At 42.3% G+C, this 25,349-nt stretch overlaps 1 protein-coding gene across 1 annotated transcript in view; it reads right to left on the bottom strand.

Moving 5' to 3' along the window:
- Nucleotides 1–25,349, bottom strand: part of rabgap1l (RAB GTPase activating protein 1-like) — a 151,449-nt gene that overhangs the window by 48,076 nt on the left and 78,024 nt on the right. Inside the window, exons 17-19 of the mRNA XM_084067647.1 lie at nucleotides 19,180–19,305; nucleotides 18,483–18,626; nucleotides 6,342–6,383 (exon numbers count right to left, since the gene is read on the bottom strand). Of these exons, the coding sequence (XP_083923773.1) occupies nucleotides 6,342–6,383; nucleotides 18,483–18,626; nucleotides 19,180–19,305 (312 nt within the window). The remainder of the gene's footprint in view (nucleotides 1–6,341; nucleotides 6,384–18,482; nucleotides 18,627–19,179; nucleotides 19,306–25,349) is intronic.

Below are 25,349 nucleotides of genomic sequence, written 5' to 3'. Positions count from 1 at the left end.
TCTACAAATGTCTTCTAAATCCTAACAGTTTTCTCAAAAACGTATGTTTCTATATCAGTGGTTAACCTTTCTATGTCAAGGACCCCCAAAATTATATGTATCTGGGCCGCCGGCCGCCAACCCCCGATATGCTGTTCCACTGAGTTTATACTGCATTATGACCAGCACTTATGAATTACATTGTTATAAGTTATAATACTTGTGTGTGCATAATTATAAACATTTATAAGCATTATAATGCCTTATAAGTGTATAAAAATGCATTATAAATGTGGTTATAACGCATTATAGACCCAACCTTAATATAAGGATTTACCAAATAAATAAATGCATTATTCCCCTGACTGGGTGATTTTATATTATATCATCATATCATGTTTGACCCTGTGCATTCATACTGTACATATCATGTACGTTATATGTGGTCCCATTTCACCGGATAATACTGTTTTAACCCATTAACTCTTTCATTGCCACACTTATTTCAGACTGTGTCGTCCCAGTGCCACGAAAATGGTGCATTTTTCCTCCGTTTGATTTTTAACATTGAAGTAAATGGAGCAGCAATTTTTTGGATAGCGCTATCTCCTAGTTGCTTTGAGATAAACAAAAAAAAACAAGACCAAAAAAATATATATATATATGAGGCCGCTTCTAAAAAAAATCTAAATCCTAATAGTTTTTCGGAAAAAAATATTTAAAAAAAAATTCACGATTTTTCAAAAATAGCAGATCTACAAGCTCATAGCGCGGCACTCTGTGCCGCGCTATGAGCTTGTATATCTGCTATTTTTGAATAGCCAAAGAAATCTAAAGTGACACAGATGCGTTCCAGGTATTAATGGGTTAATAATACTATTTTATTTCGAGCTGTTCTTTAGCCACAGAGCATATCACGTAATAATAAGTAGGTCGGGAGGTGGCTTATTGTCGGTATCAGCCGAGTAACACGCAGGAGTCTGTCCTTGTTACAATGCGCTAGACCTCTGGGAGATGGATTGCTGAGGTGGAGCGCCACACCAATCCTCAGCTCCCAGTACTTACCACACGACTTGCCGCACCCAAGCCGTGCTACTCATGCGCTGAGTTGGCGGTGCCCGGGATTCGAACCCATGACCTTTTGGTCTGAAGGCGAGAGCTCTACCGACTGAGCTACCCACGTAAGCACTTCTTAAAAACACCTTTCAGCTGGTACAGGATTGTCTCATGTTTGTTCACATTGTATGGTCATGCATGTACTGTCCACAGGGGGGAACCACACAGTGTAAAGTAAGTCTCTCAAATCAGAAAACTCTATATAATGCTGGTTTTATCTCCTACCAGGACCTCTAGTACTGCTGGTTTTATCTCCTAACAGGACCTCTAGTACTGCTGGTTTTATCTCCTATCAGGACCTCTAGTACTGCTGGTTTTATCTCCTATCAGGACCTCTAGTACTGCTGGTTTTATATCCTACCAGGACCTCTAGTACTGCTGGTTTTATCTCCTACCAGGACCTCTAGTACTGCTGGTTTTATCTCCTATCAGGACCTCTAGTACTGCTGGTTTTATATCCTACCAGGACCTCTAGTACTGCTGGTTTTATCTCCTACCAGGACCTCTAGTACTGCTGGTTTTATCTCCTATCAGGACCTCTAGTACTGCTGGTTTTATCTCCTAACAGGACCTCTAGACCACTACTCTGATCAAACCATTTGGGTCTATCCCACTACTTACAGATCTGATAAAAACCACTGGGTCAATCCTTAGATATAAGACAGATCTGATATCAGACTAGCGATAGAGTTTCTAAAGTCCACTACTGTGGTGGATACTACACAATTCATTATTATGTCATCATAGTGAATAGGTTGTGAGAGCTACACTACACCATTATTGATTGCATTGCTGCAAACACTACAATAAGATCATTCACAATATTGTGTTCATGATACAATAACTGTTATTAGCATTCAGACTACCGTCTGTGTGATTACAACTATTACAATGTAGCAGTGTTTCCCCTATATGCATTTAACCGCGGTGCGCCACCACAGCTTGACTCACTGAGTGCCATTGACGTGTTTCACAGGTTTTTGAAAAGAAAATAAAAAAATCATTATCTTAAGATTTGCAGCTAGATTCACTTCTTGTTTAACATATTACTTAAAAAGGCTGTATCTCGGCTCCTGAGCGCTTTTTTTTAACTATGTATTTTGGCCCAGACATGTTATTTTCAAAGGCAGACAATTAATGTCAACAAGGTCGCGATGACCTCGTTGACATTTGGGAAACCACACAGTGCAACCCTCAGTGATTAGCACCCATCAGGGGATCGATTATACTGAGGATAAATATTCTGTGACAACTTGAAAAAGGTAAGAAAATTGAAAAATTGCTGGCACAGTACACACATATTTTTTTATTTCATTGGCACTGAATGAGCTATTATTATATTTTATGTTTTACAATGGAAGATGGAAACTTATGTCTTTAATATTAGTGACATAATTATAACACAAACTAATTATGTGTATGTGTATTATAAAATGTGTCACAAATATCAAAGACATAAGATGGAACCGTCTTCCATTGTAGAAAAATATTAATATAATAACAATACTAATAAATACGTTTTGAGCACCATTTCAGGGGTCAGAGGACGTCCTTGTACTTTATGTACACATCTGCTGCTATTTTTAACCTCACGTTTTGAACATACTGTATGTATATATTCATTTACTCATATCAGGAATATCAGATTATTTCATGTTGGCGTTTGCATGCTTTCCCTGCTCTTCTCTCTGAATCTGTTCTTCTTCACTTTCCAAGAAATGCCAAAATGATGGAGCTCGTACGGGAAAATGATTTCACCCACTGCTTTACAACCTGTGAAGCTGGGAAGCTGAGTGTGATTCCCTAGGGAGGGGAGGGGAGGGGAGGGACACACGTGTCCTGTGTTCAGCTGAACCCAGTGAGCACTGTAGCTGCAGTACCGTCTTGTGAGCAACAGAGGGCAGCGTTGGCTAATCATCTGACTGTTTTCACTTAGGTTTATAGCCATCATAATCATAATATGATGTGATGGGTATAAAACTGTCCGTTTTTGCTCGATTTAGAACGGACAGTAGAGAGACAGGAACCAGAGGACAGAGAGAGGGACACCAAAATAGCAGATCTACAAGCTCACAATGCATCACATCGCAACGTGTTGTGAGCTTGTAGATCTGCTATTGTCAAATAGCCGAAATATATATAGAAGTTAAGTGGTTAATGTATGTTAAGTAATAATAATCTGAATCTACAAAGTAACTAGTAACTAAAGTTTTCAAATAATTGTAGTGGAGTAAAAGTACAATATTTGCTTCCGAGATATAGTGGAGTAGAAGTAAAAGTACTGAAAATTGGAAATACGCCAGTAAAAGTAAAAATACTGTACATCAAAATTGTACTTAAGTACAGTACTTGAGTAAATGTAATTAGTTACTTTCCCACCACTGCATTATTGTCACATCACAGGTTTACAGGTGTAGAACAGTGGGTGAAAACCAGGGACATGTGGCTGATGCAATGTCTACCAGTCAGGTACCAACATACATAACAGTAAAATCCTCCGTCTTAATTCATCCATTTTCAACTCCGAAAGGTTTCAAATGTAACCAAATGGACCCTTATCATTTGTAACGCTGAGAGTGCCTTCCTGTTATTGACCTGCTCTGTTCTTTCTATTCTGTCTTCTCTATTCTTCCTGTAAAAAAACATTCAGAGCTAAATAATAATAATGATAAATAGACGAAGTGCTCCTCGGAGCACAGATCTCCACCAGGTCAGGTAGCCAGGTCCCTAGGTTATTGTGGCCTCCTGGTGGCGCTATACTAAGCCAATGTGAAAAGGGTGGCATTTCTTCTTCGGTCTTTCACGGCAATCGGACGCTGCGTTCATGATTTGAGGCATTTTGTGCAAAAAATGTGGTTCGGAAAAATGTGCCTGCTGGTGGCGCTATAACAGGCCGATCTGAAAAGTGTGTACAGTTTCGCTGCCATCGGGCCAACGGTGACACACACACACGGACAGGGTGCAAAACATAGTCTCGGCCATGCCTTCGGCCGTACGTTTTTGTAATCATTTGGCTTTGACAATAAAGTTGATTCTGATTCTAGTTGCGATTGGTTGAATACCAGATGACAGCTTCCTGTTCTCAACCATTATGCCGAACCTGAAGACTCACCTCTTCGGACTCCACCTTAGCCCGTAGCACTTTGACCTCGACGACTTGGCCTCGCCGACTATGCAACGGTTAAAATGTCATTTAGGTTTAGACCAGGGGTCTTCAACAGGGGGTCCGGGACCCCTAGGGGGTCCTCAGAGCTACTATAGGGGGTCCGCCAAATCTTTGTGTGATTTCGTTCTCACCGCCTCGCGCTGCGAGGCGTTGAGAGCTTGTAGATCTGCTATTTTTGGCAAAGAGGCTATAGGTGCAGAGGGAAAAAATAGCAGACTAAGTAAAAAAAAACTTTAATCTGAAACACAATTCTATACAATATAGAGGGGGGGGGGCTTCATCTCTCTCTCAGCTAAGGGGTCCTTGGCCTGAAAACGTTGAAGACCCCTGGTTTAGACAGATGCTAGGTTGTTTACCTGGCATCCTCTAGTTTCAATGTATGAAATGATGTTTTGATATTATATTGTTTAGACTGATGCTAGGTTCTTGGTTTACCTGTGATCCTAGATTTGATGTTGTTTACCTCGCCTCTTTGTAAATCACTCTGAATTAAATGCCTAAATTGTAAATTGTAATTGCATTATGGGATGGAATTAGAGACTGTAATATTCAAAGAGGAAGAGTGGAACAGTTTTGAGTTGAGAGACTACTAACACATTGTGTGCCAAAAACAGTCCGGACCGTTTTTGAGAATCCATGCGGGGAGTGCCGAAAACGGTCCGGACCGTTTTCGACCCATTTTCTTTTTATACGTGGGGCCCACGAAACTTTGGGATCATCCAAGGAGTCTCCGAGAAGGAGAGGCCGGATGTGGATCCATGTCAAAAATGCTTCCGGTCTGCCTTTCCAATGTTAAAAGGCCGACCGGAAGCATTGACTTGACTAAAAGCTTAATATCTCCATTTCTTTTTAACGTGGTGGAAGTGAGACGTTTTCGATCGGTGATCACTCTGCAATGGAGGATCGCGTTATATTATTATTATTATTATATTATTGTTCCAGGCGTTAGTCGGGACCCTCCGCCGTCTCGCACGCACGCTCTGTTTACATGCACTTCCGCGTCGGGGCTTCTACAGCACGAAACGTATCAACGTAAGTGGATGGAAGAATAGCAGGCACTGAACGTACAATATTTTAATAAACCTCTGGCACCCGATGTGCTAATACTGTACATGGAGACTGGCCGACTTCCATGGCATCAGAGGATCCTTTTAAACAAACAAACAAACAGAGACACAGAGTCGACCTCTGAGACGCAGACAGGAGAACCAACATGACTGATGTGTCAGGGACGTGGGTCAATGTTCTCATGTTTACTAAACAGCTGTGACCCACACGCTTTTATCAGGTGTCTTCTATATCAGAGGTTCTCAAAGTGGGGTCCGGGGACCACCAGGGGTCCTTGGGGAGGGGGGTTCCAGGGGGTCCTCATCAAAATGTGTTGGTAGAGCATCACTATGATTTTAGACTTTATCCATAATGGCCACCAACGTATGTTGGCCATTGAAAAATAGCAGATCACAGCGCGTTATTTTTGAACATTTCCAAAAAATCTTGTAATAATTATACTTTAGGCTATTCAAAAACAGCAGATATACAAGCTATATAGGCTAGATATATGAGCTTGTAGATCTGCTATTTTTGAAAAATCTTGAACATTTGTGCAAATTATTCCACATGAATACTTTTGAATACTTTTGATTTTTTTTAACACAAATCTCCTCTTCTGTGTGTTTTTTGTTGCATTTGTTGTCTATTTGTATGTCTGCTTCTTGTGTTTAACATTTTCCTTTTGTTTATCTTCTGCTTTTTTTTTTTTATAACTGAACAAGACCAGGAGACCTGGTTCTGCCAGACCCAGACTTCACATGACGTGTCAGCCTGTGTCTATGCCCATGTATGGACGAAAGGGGGACAGACTTTTATGGCTGGAGCCTGAGGACAAAGTGACCATGCCCATGTATGGAGAAAACAGGTACAAAGCCTCATGTAAGCCAGACCCCCTGGGTTTTATGATTCAATAAACATTGAATCATAAAAAAAATCTCCTTTTCTGAGGTCTCCTGGCACAACACATGTTCAGATGGGGGTCATAGGTCATGTGAAGACTAGACTGATATAAGACATGTACGGTACTGACCTTGAGGAGAGCCAGCGCCACGTTGAAGATGATGTTCAGACCCTGGAGACAAGAAACATAAGCAGGCAGTTAACACCGGTTCATTTTGGACCACCAAAGGTACAACATGGTTTTACTGGGACCACCGCAGGCCCAAAATGTTTTTTACTGCAGTGGCTCTTTAAGTGGGGTCCGGGGGCCCCCAGGGGTCCTTGAGGGGGTTCCAGGGGGTCCCCTACAAAATGAGTCAATATAGCATCAAAATCAGTGTAACTACTTTAACCCTATATAGATAACACATTGAAACATGTTGAATATTTTAGGAAACAACACAAATCTTGTGCCAAATATAACCACCGGTTTACTGGGACCACCAGGTCCAAACCGGTTTCACTGGATGCCCATTGGATGTTTTTTTTTTTGTAGAAACACTGTGCTGCAGTGCTGTGTGCACACACACACACACACACACACACACACACACACACACACACACACACACACACACACACACACACACACACACACACACACACACACACACACACACACACACACACACACACACACACACACACACACACACACACACACACAGAGAGAGAGAGAGAGGTGCTAGGGAAGACCCGTCTCCTCAGTTGCTCCCGACAACACGTTCACATGGTAACAGAGAACTATAAATAACCTGATACCTCTATATATAACTAGAGAGAGAGAGAGAGAGAGAGAGAGAGAGAGAGAGAGACCTCTATATATAACTACATACTGAGAGAGAGAGAGAGAGACCTCTATATATAACTACATACTGAGAGAGAGAGAGAGAGAGAGACAGAGAGAGAGAGAGAGAGAGAGAGAGAGACACAGACAGACAGACAGACAGACAGACAGACAGACAGACAGACAGACAGACAGACAGACAGACAGACAGACAGACAGGCAGACAGAGAGAGAGAGAGAGAGAGAGAGAGAGAGAGAGAGAGAGAGAGAGAGAGAGAGAGAGAGAGAGAGAGAGACAGGCAGAGAGACAGAGAGAAACAGAGAGGGAAAGAGGCACAGAGACAGACAGAGATAAACTGAGAAAAAAGACAGAGAGAAAGACAGAAAGAAAGCTGCAGAGACAGAGACTAATTGAAAGAGAAAGAGTGAGAGAGAGAGAGACATAAACAGACAGAGAGAGACAAAGAGACAAGGAGAGAGAAAGACAGAGTGAGAGACAGACACAGAGAAAGACAGAGTGAGAGACAGACACAGAGAAAGACAGAGTGAGAGACAGACACAGAGAAAGACAGAGTGAGAGAGACACAGACACAGAGAAAGACAGAGTGAGAGACACAGACACAGAGAAAGATAGAGTGAGAGACAGACACAGAGAAAGACAGAGTGAGAGAGAGAGACAAACAGACAGACAGAGAGAGACAAAGAGACAAGGAGAGAGAAAGACAGAATGAGAGACAGACACAGAGAAAGACAGAGTGAGAGACAGACACAGAGAAAGACAGAGTGAGAGACAGACACAGAGAAAGACAGAGTGAGAGACAGACACACACAGAGAAAGACAGAGTGAGAGAGACACAGACACAGAGAAAGACAGAGTGAGAGAGACACAGACACAGAGAAAGACAGAATGAGAGACAGACACAGAAAAAGACAGAGTGAGAGACAGACACAGAGAAAGACAGAATGAGAGACAGACACAGAGAAAGACAGAATGAGAGACAGACACAGAGAAAGACAGAATGAGAGACAGACACAGAGAAAGACAGAATGAGAGACAGACACAGAGAAAGACAGAATGAGAGACAGACACAGAGAAAGACAGAGTGAGAGACAGAGACAGAGACAGACAGAGTGAGAGACAGACACAGAGACAGACAGAGTGAGAGACAGACACAGAGAAAGACAGAGTGAGAGACAGAGACAGAGACAGACAGAGTGAGAGACAGACACAGAGACAGACAGAGTGAGAGACAGACACAGAGAAAGACAGAGTGAGAGACAGACACAGAGAAAGACAGAGTGAGAGACAGACACAGAGAAAGACAGAGTGAGAGACAGACACACACAGAGAAAGACAGAGTGAGAGAGACACAGACACAGAGAAAGACAGAGTGAGAGAGACACAGACACAGAGAAAGACAGAATGAGAGACAGACACAGAGAAAGACAGAGTGAGAGACAGACACAGAGAAAGACAGAATGAGAGACAGACACAGAGAAAGACAGAATGAGAGACAGACACAGAGAAAGACAGAATGAGAGACAGACACAGAGAAAGACAGAATGAGAGACAGACACAGAGAAAGACAGAATGAGAGACAGACACAGAGAAAGACAGAGTGAGAGACAGAGACAGAGACAGACAGAGTGAGAGACAGACACAGAGACAGACAGAGTGAGAGACAGACACAGAGAAAGACAGAGTGAGAGACAGAGACAGAGACAGACAGAGTGAGAGACAGACACAGAGACAGACAGAGTGAGAGACAGACACAGAGAAAGACAGAGTGAGAGACAGAGACAGAGACAGACAGAGTGAGAGACAGACACAGAGACAGACAGAGTGAGAGACAGACACAGAGAAAGACAGAGTGAGAGACAGAGACAGAGACAGACAGAGTGAGAGACAGACACAGAGACAGACAGAGTGAGAGACAGACACAGAGAAAGACAGAGTGAGAGACAGAGACAGAGACAGACAGAGTGAGAGACAGACACAGAGAAAGACAGAGTGAGAGACAGACACAGAGAAAGACAGAATGAGAGACAGACACAGAGAAAGACAGAGTGAGAGACAGACACAGAGAAAGACAGAGTGAGAGACAGACACAGAGAAAGACAGAATGAGAGACAGACACAGAGAAAGACAGAGTGAGAGACAGACACAGAGAAAGACAGAGTGAGAGACAGACACAGAGAAAGACAGAATGAGAGACAGACACAGAGAAAGACAGAGTGAGAGACAGACACAGAGAAAGACAGAATGAGAGACAGACACAGAGAAAGACAGACTGTCTCCCCACCTCTGCCTATATGGGCCACTAGATGGTGCTGGAGCAGGGTCGGTGTGTGATTTTAACTACTGTACAGCATTGGTTCTCAAAGTGGGGTCCGGGGACCCCCAGGGGTACTTGAGGGGGTTCCAAGGGGTCCCCAGCTAAATGATGGATAGGAACCAAATGGACCCTTATGGGTCTGTAACTCTGAGAGTGTACAAATGGAACCAAATGGACCCTAACGGGTCCATTTGGTTCCATTTGTACACTCTCAGAGTTAAGTTAACATTGATTTTACAATATGAATTGGGGTCCCAGAGATAGAAATGCCATTAAATGGGGGTCCGTAGCCCTAATGCATGTCAAACTGGGGGTCCTTAAAATGTAACTTTTCAAATGGGGGTCCGCGGGCTAATAAGTGTCCATTTGGGGGTCCTTGACATGAAAAAGTTTGAGAACCACTGCTGTACAGTACGTCTACACACTCGTGGTACACGTAGCATGTACCAGCCAAGGGGCAAACCCCCTTGGCTGGAATTGAAGCTCACTTCCGGGTTCTCGTTCAGCCTGCGGTTCCCAATACATTATCCTCACTACATTATACTTCTTCATTTGAGCTAAAAAGCATTATTTTACACTTTGGCTATTCAAAAATAGCAGATCTACAAGCTCGTAGCGCGGCACTCTGTAGATCTGCTATTTTTTTTTTATTGTGAAAACGTGTGCAAATCTTTGAATATATATTGTTTAAAGCGAACATTTTTAACTCTCTTCTTTGTTTCTGGGGGGTCCCTGGAACTAAACATTTTGAGATGGGGGTCGGCGGCCAAACACAGATCGTTTTGGGGGTCCTTGACATGAAAAAGTTTGAGCACCACTGATGTACAAACATACGTTTTTTTCAGAAAATCCACCCAGCCTTGTACCCAGGATTGGGGTGCCAAAATCGTTCAAAACCCAGGCAGAGGCTACAGAATGTTCTGAAAAAACTCTGGCAGTCAATGTGTTAAACAGTCATCATTCCAGTTTGCAGCATGCTACCAAGTACAAATTTGGTAAGTGGACTCAGACCACCAATAGGGACGAACTGAAATGAGTTAAGGCCCGCCCCAAAGGCACCGCTTCCTTCACACAGGGTGTGATTTTTTTTCAAAAAGAACCAGGGAGGGGGCCTCATGCCGCCTCTCTACCCAGCTTAAGGCACCCCAATCCTGGGTACCAGGCTGGGTGGATTGGACCCCCCAGTCGGCCCTCCACGCACCTGCGGAAAAATTCCTTGAGGCAGGAAGGCAGAGGTCGTGCTCACGGAGGGCCCTGGACACGTAGCGTGATTTTTTATTTTTCAAAAAGAACCAGGGAAGGGGCCTCATGCCGCTTCTCTACCCAGCTTAAGGCACTCCAATCCTGGGTACAGGGCTGGGTGGATTAAACCCCCCAGTCGACCGTCAATGCACCTGCGGGAAAATTCCTTGAGGCAAGAAGGCAGAGGCCGTGCTCACGGAGGGCCCTGGACATGTAGCGTGATTTTGTATTTTTAGCGGTGCCAACCGCTCTACGTTTGACTCTGTCTGCGTGTCCGTCCGTTTGTTTGAGCACGGGCCGTTTGTTTGAGCACGGGATGAGCACGGCAAAGAAGCAAACAGCTATAACTTCAGTTTGCAGCATGCCACCAAGTCCAAATTTGGTATGTGGATTTAGACCACCAATAGGGACGAGCATGAATTGATGACGTTATCAAAGAGGGGTCCAGGGACCCCCAGTGCCCGTATGAGCACGGGATGAGCACGGGATTTTAAACAGCTATAACTCCAGTTTGCAGCATGCCACCAAGTCCACATTTGGTATGTGGACTTAGACCACCAATAGGGACGAACTGAAATGAGTTAAGGTCCGCCCCAAAGGCACCGCTTCCTTCACACAGGGTGTGATTTTTGGGGCGGTGTAGCCGCCCCCTATAAGTGAGTTTTGGACACCGACCAAAAAATGTGTGTACCCCCTAACCCTTCCATTGTTAATGCAAATCGATACTTTTTTCATATCAGCCAATCACATTACAGCTAGTGTCATCACCACTAACTGTAATGTGATTGGCTGACTTTGCAAATTCAGGACTGTGATTGGCTAGCGAAACACATGACACATGTGCAGCCCTATGAATAGCAGTATGGACTTTAAAAAAAGTCAGTTATCCTTTTTTTAAAGTGAGTCATGTTGTGATGACCACACACCGCCCACTTCACACTGGGTGTGATTTTTAAATGAACACATGGTTCTCAATGACCTCATGCACACCCCGTGCGGCGATGCGATGCGGCGATGCGATGCGGCGATGCTTTTTTTTTTTCAATCGAACCCAGTTCCATTTGTGCGTTTTTTCGCATGCGGTAAAAACTGATTGACTAATCGCACCCTGTGTGCAAAGGCCTTTAATCATACTTTTAGTCATCATAGCTTAATTTTTATTTTATTTTCGTCAGTGAAAAAAGGGTGTCGACAATGTTTTTTTCGTCATAGCTTCAACAAAATTAACACGGGTTCAAGATATATAAAGATCAAATCAAACCAATAGGGGCTGAAACTAGGGATGGGTATCGTAAGGATTTTTACAAATACGATTTCGGTTCTGCTTATCGAGTCCGGTTCCTAATGAATCCCTATTTACGTTCTAAAATGGTAAAGAAATAAGGGGTCAAATGTTTATTTAACACATTGCCTGCCAAGATCGCATATATGCGTTCTTTCAAATGCATCACTTGCCTGTCGAGATTGCATATTATGCTTATATGTTTTTTTTATGAAAAAAAAAGGGGCGCCCTAACACAGCTTCGGAATGATTCCTCGTGACTCAGAGAAGCAGTAGCCGGATGTGACGTCATTCCAAAAAAACAGACGTCTGTCCAGCCTAACTATAGGATTTTTATAAAAACACTCCTAACTCAGTTTATTTTATTTTGTGATGAAAACCACCCGTTTTCAACGGGCCATAGCCCCAAAATGGCTGATCGCGGTTGGAATGTTATCGTTCCAGTGGATACACAGATCCCTCCACCTACCCACAAGGACTTTCTTTTTTTTTTTTACACAACGTGCCTTCCACGGCGTTTCAAAGATCGTCGATTTAAGGTAATTACGCTGGCAAGGGGATGTTTAATATCTTGGCGGATAATGTGTTGTTAACAAAAGTAACTTAAGTCTCCTCATCTTTCTGCTATTGCAGCTATAGTTGAGTTTCAGTTTTTTTTAGATAGGCTTATAGAGAACTAAAAATAGATAGGCTTTACAGAGAACTAAAAATAGATCGGCTTATAGAGAACTTCCCTATTTATGGGCTAGCACTCAATCACCTCATCTTCAAAAATGCTCAAGCAGTAGATAAATAGGTCTATGTACAGGTAGGCAGGTGGGTAGGTTTTTTTTTATTGTTTGTAGAAGTGATTCTACAAATAGGGGAAGTGCTCTATAAGCCTATCTATTTTAGTTCTCTATAAGCCTATCTATTTTAGTTCTCTATAAGCCTATCTATTTTTTTTTCCAACAATAGCTGCAATAACAGAAAGATGATGATGCACCTAGCATGTTAATTAATTAGAAAGGGGGGGGGGGGCGTTATATAGGCTACTCCATACCACATTATATTATTAAGTTTGATTGATTGAATTGATTGACCGATTGATTGAATACTTTATTAACAGTTTGCAAAGACAAGCACAGGGAAGTACAGTTCAATACAAGGTCTGTTAAGAGCATTTTAAACCCAAGAAAGCCCCATGGCTTGTTTCCATTGGGGTCCTTTATACTCAATTCATCGATTGGGTGGCATACATATATACCTACTTATTATTATCCTACAAATTAGCGAGACTAAAAAGCGACACGATTACTTCAGACTAAACTTCCATTCATAGGGAAATCGGCTAGAAGAGAAAGAGGGGAAATAATAACTATGAAAGGCAGCAGCGAACAGAAGGGTGTTTTAAAAGGCGATCTAAAAAGAGTGTCAGCCGACCTGCAGGTTATAAAATATAAGTATAAATATAATAATTACGCTGCGTCATCGGCTTGATATATAACGGCGCTAGCCTTAGAGCCTTGTGCGGCGTTATTCGCAAGCGTAAGCGGTGTCTCACGCCTCTCTGTGCCGGGCTCTATAGCAGTGGTTCTCAAACTTTTTCATGTCAAGGACCCCCAAATTGACACTTATTACCCTGCGGACCCCCATTTGAAAAGATAAGCCAGGGACCCCAATAAGAGAAGGTTTTTACGGCTCTTTGGCAGTGATTCTCAGCCATTTTAATTTCAAGGACCCCCAGTTTGACATGCATTAGGGCCACGGACCCCCATTTAATGGCATTTATACCGCTGGGACCCCAATTTATATTGTAAAATCAATGTTAATTTAACTCTGAGAGTGTACAAATGGAACCAAATGGACCCGTTAGGGTCCATTTGGTTCCATTTGTACACTCTCAGAGTTACAGACCCATAAGGGTCCATTTGGTTCCTGTCCATCATTTAGCTGGGGACCCCCTGGAACCCCCTCAAGTACCCCTGGGGGTCCCCGGACCCCACTTTGAGAACCAATGCTCTGTAGAGTTAGGGGCTCTACTGGGGCTGCTGGTGAGGTGCCAATGTTGCTAATGGCAGCACTTGCTGGTGTTGCTGTTGTTGACTGGCGAGCGTCTGAGACATGGGCGTATTGGTCGGAGACCGCAGCACATCAAACACCGTACACTCTTTCAGATGAAAGGCAACCTGTCTTAGCGCTAATTAACTAGCCACACTTTAGCACATTTGCCACGGTCAATATTTCACAGCATGCCTGTTGCTCGCTCGCATCAAACACGTTGCGGTGTGTGTGTGTGTGTGTGTGTGTGTGTGTGTGTGTGTGTGTGTGTGTGCAGTGCAGTGCAGCGTGAATGCGTGACGTAGTCACGTAAGTTAGGTCCTGACAGATAGTCAACTTCTCATCATGAAGCCTTTGTTTGAACGGTTATTGGCGCGTCTATTATTATGGGTACACGGTACCCGCCATTTCTTATTCGGTTCCTACTTCGAAACGCGAATTTCGATACCCAATACTAGCTGAAACTAAGTCTTCCTTCCCTAGTTCTTGCATCCATGAGCCATCCAATCGTCTTCCTCCCACAGAAACAAAGAAAGCTCACCTTGAGCTGCAGGTTTTGCAATGAATTGTGGGATAGGAGCCTGGTTAAGAGATTAGTGAGCACAAAAGAACCTTTTGTTACATCTAATTATTATTCTTACTCTAAAACAATAGGGAGAGCAGCTGTGCATGTTTTAAAGTTTCACACTGATAAAGGAACATGATAGAATTATTGGCAATGGGTGGTGGGGGGGCAATTTAAACTTTTTATCTTAGTTAACCCATTCAGACCGGGAAAGCATCCATGTGTTTTTATTTTATTTCTTTGGCTATTAAAAAAATATCAGATATACAAGCTCATTGCGCGGCACGAGGTGAGGCGCTATGAGCTTGTATATCTGCACTTTTGGAATATAGCCAAAGTATAAAACAATGGTTCCAAAATGACACAGATGCGTTCCCGGAGCGAACGGGTTAAATTAATCCCCAACAATCCCTCCCCTGTTCCTTCATCGTCAGTGTTAAACTTTCAGGCATTAAAAACAGCTGCTCTGCCTATTGTTTTAGAAGTAGAATAGTAATCAAATGAGACAAAAGGTGCTTTGTTCTGGCTAATCCCTTATCCCTCAATTCATTTGTCGCTGTCGGGAGGAAACCTTGTATGTCCAAAATAGCTCATTTTTAAAGAGGTGGTGCCATGGTTTTGCACTTTTTTCTGTTTTCATGTGTCCATGAGGTTGATAGAACTTCATTAAGCCCACTGGTGGTGTTTTTACGGTGTTTTATGTCTTCTGACTATTTTGAGTTTCTTCCTGGAGGCTGAAACCTTGAGGGTCAAACGTGCCAATAGAGAAACAGCGCTTTAGTGACATAGTAAAAACATACCCTCCCCCTCATTATCATACACAACAGGTGTGGGCATGAGGAGGAGGAGGGACTAGGACAGGTGGGTGGTGCTAAGGTGGTGGAGGAGGTGCTAAGGTGAGAACCAGGTATACTTAATGAACTGGAGACGTGTCCACATAAAAACATAATTTTAACAATTTCTGTACACTTTTTTGAAAAAAATCTCCCAGCTCCCCAGCGAAATGTTTTTATACTGTACAGCAGGGGTCTTCAACAGGGGGTCCGGGACCCCTAGGGGGTCCTTAGAGTTAGTACAGGGGGGCCGCCAAATCTCTGTGTGATTGGATATTTTTTAACCACTTGAACCCTATTATCCCTATTCTGAAGAGAGCTTGTAGATCGTCTATTTTCGGCAAAGAGTTTTGTTGTTGGTCTATGAAATCTATGAAGATACAATTTTATACAGTATGTAGTGGGGGGTCCCTGCTTCATCTCTCTTTCAGTTGCGAGCTTGTACATCTGCTATTTTGTAATTCTTTTGAAAAATCTTTTGTTTTGAAGATTTTGAATAGTCTTTGTATTTATTTTTTCTTCTCTTCTGGGGGAAGCAGGCTGTCTGGAGCTGAGCTGGCCTGTCACAACTCTTTTACATAATCACTATTATATTGAGCTAATGGCAATTATCTTTGCATAATGGTTAGAATGGTTTCCATTCATACGTATGAAAGGAGCTGGATGAAATTATCATGTCACATTTCCATCATTATTTCAACGCTGTTTTCCACTTTCAAGCTGCCGTCCCTATTTTGGGCATCATGGGAGGTTTCTAAAATGTTTAAAAACAAAAAATAAAATACATATAAAGTATACAATTTTAAAGTATAAAATGATTAAAGGACGACTTCACCCATTTTTCAAGCTACTGTATCTTCATATAATTGGTCCTCACTAATGCTCATTATAATATGGTACCATTTATTTCTACTGTGTCTCAGAGGAGGGCTGTGAATGGTTCAGAAACCCGCCTACCAGTGACATCACTGATGGGGAATCCAAGCTAATAGAAACTGCAGGCTTTCTATTTCTAGAAAGTTAGCATGCTGTAATAGAAGCCATTGTTCTCACGTTAATACAAATCTAAATTAACAATGTTTAAATCTTGCCTAATGATGAGGTAACTGGTAGGGGGGGTTTCTGAAGTGTCCATAGCCCCCCCCCCTCTGAGACACAGACCAAGTAGAGTGTTTAACTCCGATCTGTGCTTCTGGGGGTCCCTGGAACAACATAGTACGAGATGCGGGTCCGCGGCCAAACCCATATCATTTTGGGTGGTTCTTGACACCACTGATATAGCAAACATACCGTTAGGATTTAGAAAACATTTTTAGATATTTCAAAAGAAAACCACCTAAGTGGAAAAAAGCGGCACTCCAAAATAAAGTTGCAAGACAGTGGCTCAGATGTGGTTTCTCATTTTATTGAGATGTGAACGCTAACGCGTTTCGGCCGTAGCCTTCCTCAGAGCAGATTAAAAGAGAAGATTTTTAGATATTTATTTGGCTGCGGACCCCCCATCTCAAAATGTTTTGTTCCAGGGACCCCCCCCCCCCCGCCCCCAGAAGCAAATATTGGAGTTAAAAATGTTCACTTTAAAAATAAAGATTTGCACACATTTTCTTGATTTTTCTAAAAAAAAATAGCAGATCTACAAGATACGCTATTTTTTGAACAGCCTAAGAAATATGAAAATGACACCGATGCTCTCCCTGGTCTTATAATGGGTTAATCACAATCAATGATTTATATGACAACTAATCATCAACTAAACTGTCATGATCTTGCTAAGCTGGACTATTTTCTCTCATGTGGAATGTAAGCAAGTAGAGGCCTGTCAGCCAATCAAACGACAGTATGGCCGGTGTTGCCAGGGTTATTGCACTAGGCAACGCGTCGGGGGGCATGTCCATATATGGGCGTCAAGCCGGCTGCCCACTCGACCGCCAAAAACTTGAACTTTATGTTGTTGCTGCGTGCAGGGTTGCCAGATCTGCTTATTATAATTTCCCCCGCAAGATTTTATTTGAAAATAGCTGATCTACAAGCTCGTAGATGTGAGCTTGTAGATCTGCTATTTTCAAATAGCTGATGTACATGTTAAAGTACTCATGTGGCCCCGTAGTCGCTTCTTTTGGGCTGGTTTTCCTAGACCTGGTTGCTTGTTTCTCTCACAGAATCTGGCAACACTGGCTGCATGACGTGCAGAAAGCTCTTATCCTCCATATTCTAACCTTTTGTGTGTGTTTTCCGTAAATGAACGCCCTACTCGATCATACTACGGTGTCACACGGAAGCATCAAAAGTAGCAGATTTTGAGCTTGTAGATCTGCTACTTTTTGCCGTTTTAGAATGTTGGACGTATGAGGTTTCCACCCGACAGAGACGATATATTCAAGTTCTGTTCTTTTCTTTTTCTGAAAACGATGTTTGTGCTTGTTGAACAAAGACAAACGTCGCCCACTGCTTCACACCTGTGAGCCTGTGATGTGACAATAAAGAGCATTCTGCTGCTCATAGTGGATTAAAATAATAATTAGTAAACAATTGGGAGACTGAGAGCTTTGACATTTCTACCACGTTAGACATTAACCCATTAAGACATGGAACTGTGTCATTTTTAGATTTGAGCTAAAAAGCATTATTTTACACTTTGGGCTATTCAAAAATAGCAGATCTACAAGCTCATAGCGCGTCATAGCGCGGCACCGAGTGAGCTTGTAGATCTGCTATTTTTGAAAAATCGTGAAAATGTGTGCAAATCTTTGAATATATATATTTCTAAAGCGAACATTTTTTAACTCAAATCTTTTCTCTGGGGGGTCCCTGGAACAACATATTTTGATGGGGTCCTCGGCCAAATACATATCATTTTGGGGGTCCTTGACCTGAAAAAGATTGAGCACCACTGATATAGAAACATAGTTTTTTCAGAAAACTGTTGAGATTTAGGAGACCTGTAGAATCGGCTTCAGGTCTCAATGGACCTGAAAATAATAATACCACTTTAGACATTAAGTGTGCTTCTGATGATTCCCATGTGTCCAGTTTGAGGGGCAGAGAGAGAGAGAGAGAGAGAGAGAGAGAGAGAGAGAGAGAGAGAGAGACACAGACAGACAGACAGACAGACAGACAGACAGACAGACAGACAGACAGCTGTCTCACCTCATACAGCAGTAGGTCGGTGATATGGAACACCATGCACAGAGGGAACTTGGCGGTGAACAGCGTCAGGAACCACTGTGACGCAAACATGTGAGCTTCAAGGTTCAAGTCCTGGAAATGACTCCACAGCTCTGGGATCTGTTCCTATTAGAACACACAGAGAGAGGACATTAACAGGTTAAAACATGACTCCACAGCTCTGGGATCTGTTCCTATTAGACAAGCAAGACGCGCGAACGCTGGAAGCGAACGCAGCTCGAAAATATTGTGTATTTACGGACTCTGTGTGTGTGTGTGTGTGTGTGTGTGTGTTTGTGTTTTGACTGTAGCTGCACTCTGGCGCCCTCTGTCGGCCGCACCCAGGCAGTGCACTGCACACAGACAGACAGACAGACACACAAGCCGAGCAGACTTTCATAGTAAGCTCCACTTGGGCGGAGGCGCGCCTTCGGCGCGCCTCCTTCCGCGTTTGCAAACACACAGAGAAGGACAATAACGTGTCCAGCATTGTGCTGTAAATACACAGCACTGCCATTGAAAACTATTCAAAACATACTCTGTGCACAGGACAAAACATACTCTGTGCACAGGACAAAACATACTCTGTGCACAGGACAAAACATACTCTGTGCACAGACAGGACAAAAGGCTTTGGTGGACACAGCCCTTTAGTCTACATGGAGGAGGAGGTACATACCTGCAGTAGTCTCTCCAGCTGGTAGAACTTACAGTGAAGATCCTCAAAGTTGTTCCTGTACAGATCTCTGAGGCCGTAGTCGTACATGATCTTTACCAGGACGCAGAACGCCTGTTCCTCTGGCATCTGGAACCACACAACACACAACCATAATGTCACACACAACACACAACCATAATGTCACACACAACACACAACCATAATGTCACACACAAGTTGACACAACACAACACACAACCATAATGTCACACACAACACACAACCATAATGTCACACACAACACAACACACAACCATAATGTCACACACAACACAACACACAACCATAATGTCACACACAACACAACACACAACCATAATGTCACACACAACACAACCATAATGTCATACACAACACAACACACAACCATAATGTCACACACAACACAACACACAACCATAATGTCACACACAACACAACACACAACCATAATGTCACACACAACACAACACACAACCATAATGTCACACACAACACAACACACAACCATAATGTCACACACAACACAACACACAACCATAATGTCATACACAACACAACACACAACCATAATGTCACACACAACACAACACACAACCATAATGTCACACACAACACAACACACAACCATAATGTCATACACAACACAACACACAACCATAATGTCACACACAACACAACACACAACCATAACGTCACACACAACACAACACACAACCATAATGTCACACACAACACAACACACAACCATAATGTCACACACAACACAACACACAACCATAACGTCACACACAACACAACACACAACCATAATGCGGGAAGGTGCCGGTCGCACATTGGCAACCAAAAAAAATAAGATATTTCTTTATCAAGAAACAAGTGAGGTGGACGCGACCAATGTGATTTTAGCTGTTCATAAACGATTTACTTAGGACTTAGTACAAATACATGGACCACGGGTCCATTTGGTTACATCTGTACCCTCGCAGAGTTAAATTTAGATCGCGATGTAACATTACCAAGCAGCCCGCTCGGAGCGGGGAGATCATTCTCACAGACAGACAGCAGGGACGTGCACAGATACACTCTAGGTGGTGCTAGAGCACCTGCCCTTTGCCCTCTTGACCAGAAGTGCAGAAGGGGGTCCGCCAATTCTTTATGTGATTATGATTTTTCTTTTTACCATAACCACTCGAAACCGGGCATCCCTTTTCTGAGGAGAACTTTAGCCAAAAATAGCAGATCTACAAGCTCACAACGCCTCGCGCTACCAGACCAATGTGTTAAACTTTAGCAACATATTTTGGCTAAATGCTTATGAACCCGAATGGATCCAAGTGCAGCCGACGGCAGCCATTGTTTTCTGTCCGCTGTTTTTGCCAAACAAAAAATATAAAAAAATGTTTCTGGGGAAGGACCCCCTGGAACCCCCTGACATTTCTGACAGCCAGTCCCCTGTTCTTTTTAAACCAAGCATTTACTGTATTTTTTTCCCTCCCTCTTCACATGGTGACTCACAGTCAGAGGCTGATGAAGCTTCAAGGACATGTTGGAGTGTTTGTTGATGCCAGTGTGAACATGCATAGAGGAGGTTAAGCCATTAAAACCCGGAACGCATCTGTGTCATTTAAAGATTTATTTGGCCATTAAAAAAATAGCAGATATACAAGCTCATAGCGCGGCACCGAGTGCCGCGCTATGAGCTTGCAGATCTGCTATTCTTTTAAACATCGTGAAAATGTGTGAAAATCTTTGAATATATATATGTTTTTTAAAGCGTACATTTTTAACTCAATTCTTTGCTTCTGGGGGATACTACAAATGTCTTCTAAATACTAACAGTTTTTTTGGGGGAAAAAAAACGTATGTTGCTATATATCAGTGGTTCTCAAACTTTTTTCATGTCAAGGACCACCCATAATGATATGTATTTCTCCGCGGATGCCCCCCATCTCAAAATATTTTATTCAGGGACCCCCAAAAGCAAAGATTTTAGTAAAAAAATGTATATATAAGTGTTGCACAAATTTTCCCGATTTCTTTTTCAAAAACAGCAGATATACAAGCTCATAGCACGGCACTCGGTGTCGCGCTATGAGCTTGTAGATCTGATATTTTTGAATAGCCAAAGAAATCTAAAAAAAATGACACAGATGCGTTCCCGGATTGAATGGGTTAATATTCATAACATCTCCCTGCTTAACCCATTAAGACCTGGAACTGTGTCATTTTTAGATTTGAGCTAAAAAGCATTATTTTACACTTTGGGCTATTCAAAAATAGCAGATATACAAGCTCATAGCGCGGCACCGAGTGCCGGGCTATGAGCTTGTAGATCTGCTATTTTTGAAAAATCGTGAAAATGTGTGCAAATCTTTGAATATATATATTTTTAAAGCGAATATTTTTAACTCAAATCTTTGCTTCTGGGGGGTCCCTGGAACAAGATATTTTTGATGGGGTCGGCGGCCAAATACATATAATTTTGGGGGTCCTTGACATGAAAAAGATTGAGCACCACTGATATAGAAACATAGGTTTTTCAGAAAACTGTTGAGATTTAGGAGACATGTAGAATCGGCTTCAGGTCTCAATGGCTTATACCTCTATAGCCTACACTGCCTCTCCTCTCTTTCGTCCATCCCTCTCTCCTTCTCTCTCCTTCTCTCTCCTATCCCGCTCTATAGCTCTCCTGACTCCAGTCTTTGTGTCGGACATTATACAAACTAACCTCTACCCCTTTACACTGCCCCTCCCCCCCCCGTCTCTGTCTGTCTCTCTCATCCAAGGTCATTTCAGAGTGGGAATATGTGCTCTATTCATCATTCTGCTTCATCCTTCAACACACACACACACACACACACACACACACACACACACACACACACACACACACACACACACACACACACACACACACACACACACACACACACACACACACACACACACACACACACACACACACACACACACACACACACACACACACACACACGCATACCATCAGCAGTTCTTTCAATCTATTAGTTTCTAGGTGTAAATCGTGCACAATCTGTCACTAGTGGTGATATGTTGTACATGATACTTATGCCTATATTTATATATATACATTTTCATCCGATCTTACATTTTTTACCTTATTATTATTTGTTTGTATCTCTGTATGCGTGTTTGATGACGTCTGCCGTGCCGTTGCTATGACGACAGGATTTAGCTTAGCATCAATAAAGGGTGTGTCTAGGAGTATTCGTGGTCTTATGTTAATGTGTTTGTACTGTAAAGTAGGGCTGCAACACTTATTCAAAGCAATCCATTATTGAAAAAAAAATAATCTATTTGAATAAAATAATAGATTTTTGAATACAGACGATCAACAAGCTCACAACGGCCGCATCCGCACAATTAACCAGTGTTCTTTCTTGCCTTTGTCATAAACGAAATTACATAACAAAATTACATACATTTTTTTGGGGGGAAAAAATGTTATATCAGTGGTTCTCAAACTTTTTTCATGTCAAGGACCACCCAAAACTTTATGTATTTGTCCACGGACCACCCCATCTCAAAATATTTTGTTCCAGGGACCCCCAGAAGCAAAGATTTGAGTTAAAAATGTATATATTCAAAGATTTGCACACATTTTCACTATTTATTTTCAATAATAGCAGATCTATGAGCTTGTATATCTGCTATATTTGTTATGTAACTGTTATGCAATTTTGTCATTAGATACACAGTTTCTTCTCTCCGCGAGCAGTCCCCCCCCCTCCCCCCCAAGCTGTATTTTTCCGTGTCGCCTACTCCCTCTCTCTCTCTGACTCAAACAAATAGGGACGGCCATTGTATTAATGCTAATTCCTCATCTACGTGTATATATGCTCATCTATATGCTCCAACCCCAGTGAATATATTCTGACTGTAAGTCTGTTAATGAATGAGTTCTCCTCTGTGTAGGTTAAACCAGTGATTCTAAAACGTTGCATTGAGGCTACGGACCCCCTTTAGATACCACTTTTCATCTCTGGGAATCTACACTGTAATGTTCCTCAGAGCTTGATTAAAGGTAGGGTAAGTGATTTTCTTTGGTTAAAATAAGTGTTAAATAGCTCTATATTGTGATAGTACTCATTGCTATAGAGTGTTTGATCAGTAAAAGGAGTCTCCTTGTTTCTCCAGCTCTTTATTAAACAGAAAATGCATTTTCGTTTCAGTTTCAGTTTCATTTCCAATTTTATCCAATCAGGATAGAGAACTCAATCAGGATATAGATTAAACAAGTGAAATTGGAAGTGATGACACTATGAAATGAGCAGACAAAATTGGAACTGGAACACTATAAAAATGAAGCTTAAAAATGGGTACTTTCTCCAGATTGGCTTAGATTTTGACACCTACCGGAAAATGTATTTTCTGTTTATTAAAGAGCTGGAGAGACGTGGAGACTCCTGTTACTGAACAAACACTCTATAGCAATGATTACTATCAGAATATAGAGCTTTAACCTTTTAACAAAATACTTTTTGTTTTAACCAAAAAATATCACTTAACCCTACCTTTAACTCTGAGAGTGTACAAATGGAACCAAATGGACCCGTAAGGGAAATCATCCCATGACAACGTGAGGCAAACGCGAGGCAATAAAAAGCCCAGTACTTAAAACACATATGTGTGACTTAGTGGTCCTGCTTGTAGAGTGCTTCACAGGGTGACCCGATTCTGAAAAATTACCCCGACGGGACCCGAGACCTGTACGGGTCCGGATCCGTGTTTTACCATAATCACTCGGACCCGGGTCGGTCTCGGTTCCATTTTCTCTGACCTCGGGTCTGTTTGACGTTATATATCTCTGCTGTCCGGCAGGAACCAGCTAACTCCAAAATGTTCATTTTTCAGGAAATGACAAAAACAAAACAAAAAGTGGAGTTAGGAGGTTTTGTTCATCATTGATAAGAACAGCTGAATGGACCTCCAAGCTCACAATGAGGTTGGAGGTCAAAAGGGGGTGGAGCCTGGAGTCAGCAAAACCAGCTAACTCCACCCCCCTTTGCTGGTTTAGCAGAAAGTTTGAGAATCCAATGGAGTTAGCTGGTTTTGTCAGAAGCGCTTTTTAATACTGTTCATTGGTTCAATATTTTTTTAATCAACACACAGACGTAAAGGGTGTTCAATAGCACTGATTTATGGAAAAAAATGCAAAAGCGGAAAAATGGAGTTAGCTGGTTCCTGCCGGACAGCAACGATATAATACCCGAGTGGATCTGAGAAGACCCGTGGCTCAGCACTGATCGGTAGACAAAAGCATGAAATGCTACAATAATTACACTGACCTAGGATCTGATTACTGCAGCGCAATATACGGGCGGCGCACGCTGTCAGTTCAGTGAGAGCTGAGAGACTCACAGTGCATCAAAATGTGTGTATTCATGTATTCCTTATCCATCAAGGTGAGAACATGCAATTCTTGTAGGCAGGGTTGCCACTGCCAGACCTGCTTATTATAATTTCCCCGCAATATTCTATTTGAAAATAGCTGATGTTAACTCTTTGACTGCCAAAAACGGGAATTCCCGTCCGATGGTACTATGGCTATCATGGCCAATGATGGAAAAACGGGAATTATTTAAAAAAAAAAAAATTTAAAAACATTTTTTTTTATTTTTTTTATTTTTAATATATATATATATTTTTTTTTTGTCTTTTTTTTTTTGTTTATCTCAAAGCAACTAGGAGATAAGGCTATCCAAAAAATTGCTCCATTCACTTCAATGTTAAAAATCAAACAGAGGAAAAATGCACCATTTTCCTGGCACTGGGACGACACAGTCTGAAATAAGTCTGGTAATGAAAGAGTTAAAGTGCTCATGTGGCCCATAGTTGCTTCTTTTGGGCTGTGTTTTCCTAGACCTGGTTGCTTGTTTCTCTCACAGAATCTGGCAACACTGATTGTAGGCTGCATAGCTGCCATGTCTCATTATGGAGTTTAACTAACATCTAGCCTGGTAGAACAGCATTTTAGATGATGGCCGTACTGGTGGTAATACACTGGTAAAGATCATGGTTGTACTTAGCCTGGGACCAGACGAATCTGCGAGTGCAAAAAAAAAAATGCACTCTGCGATTTGGGTCTGGCACCGCTCCATAGAGAATCC

The sequence above is a fragment of the Gymnoscopelus microlampas genome (assembly GCF_963454915.1).
Source record: "Gymnoscopelus microlampas genome assembly, chromosome: 9".
Lineage (NCBI taxonomy): Eukaryota > Metazoa > Chordata > Actinopteri > Myctophiformes > Myctophidae > Gymnoscopelus > Gymnoscopelus microlampas.
This window is presented reverse-complemented; position numbering and strand designations above follow the sequence as displayed.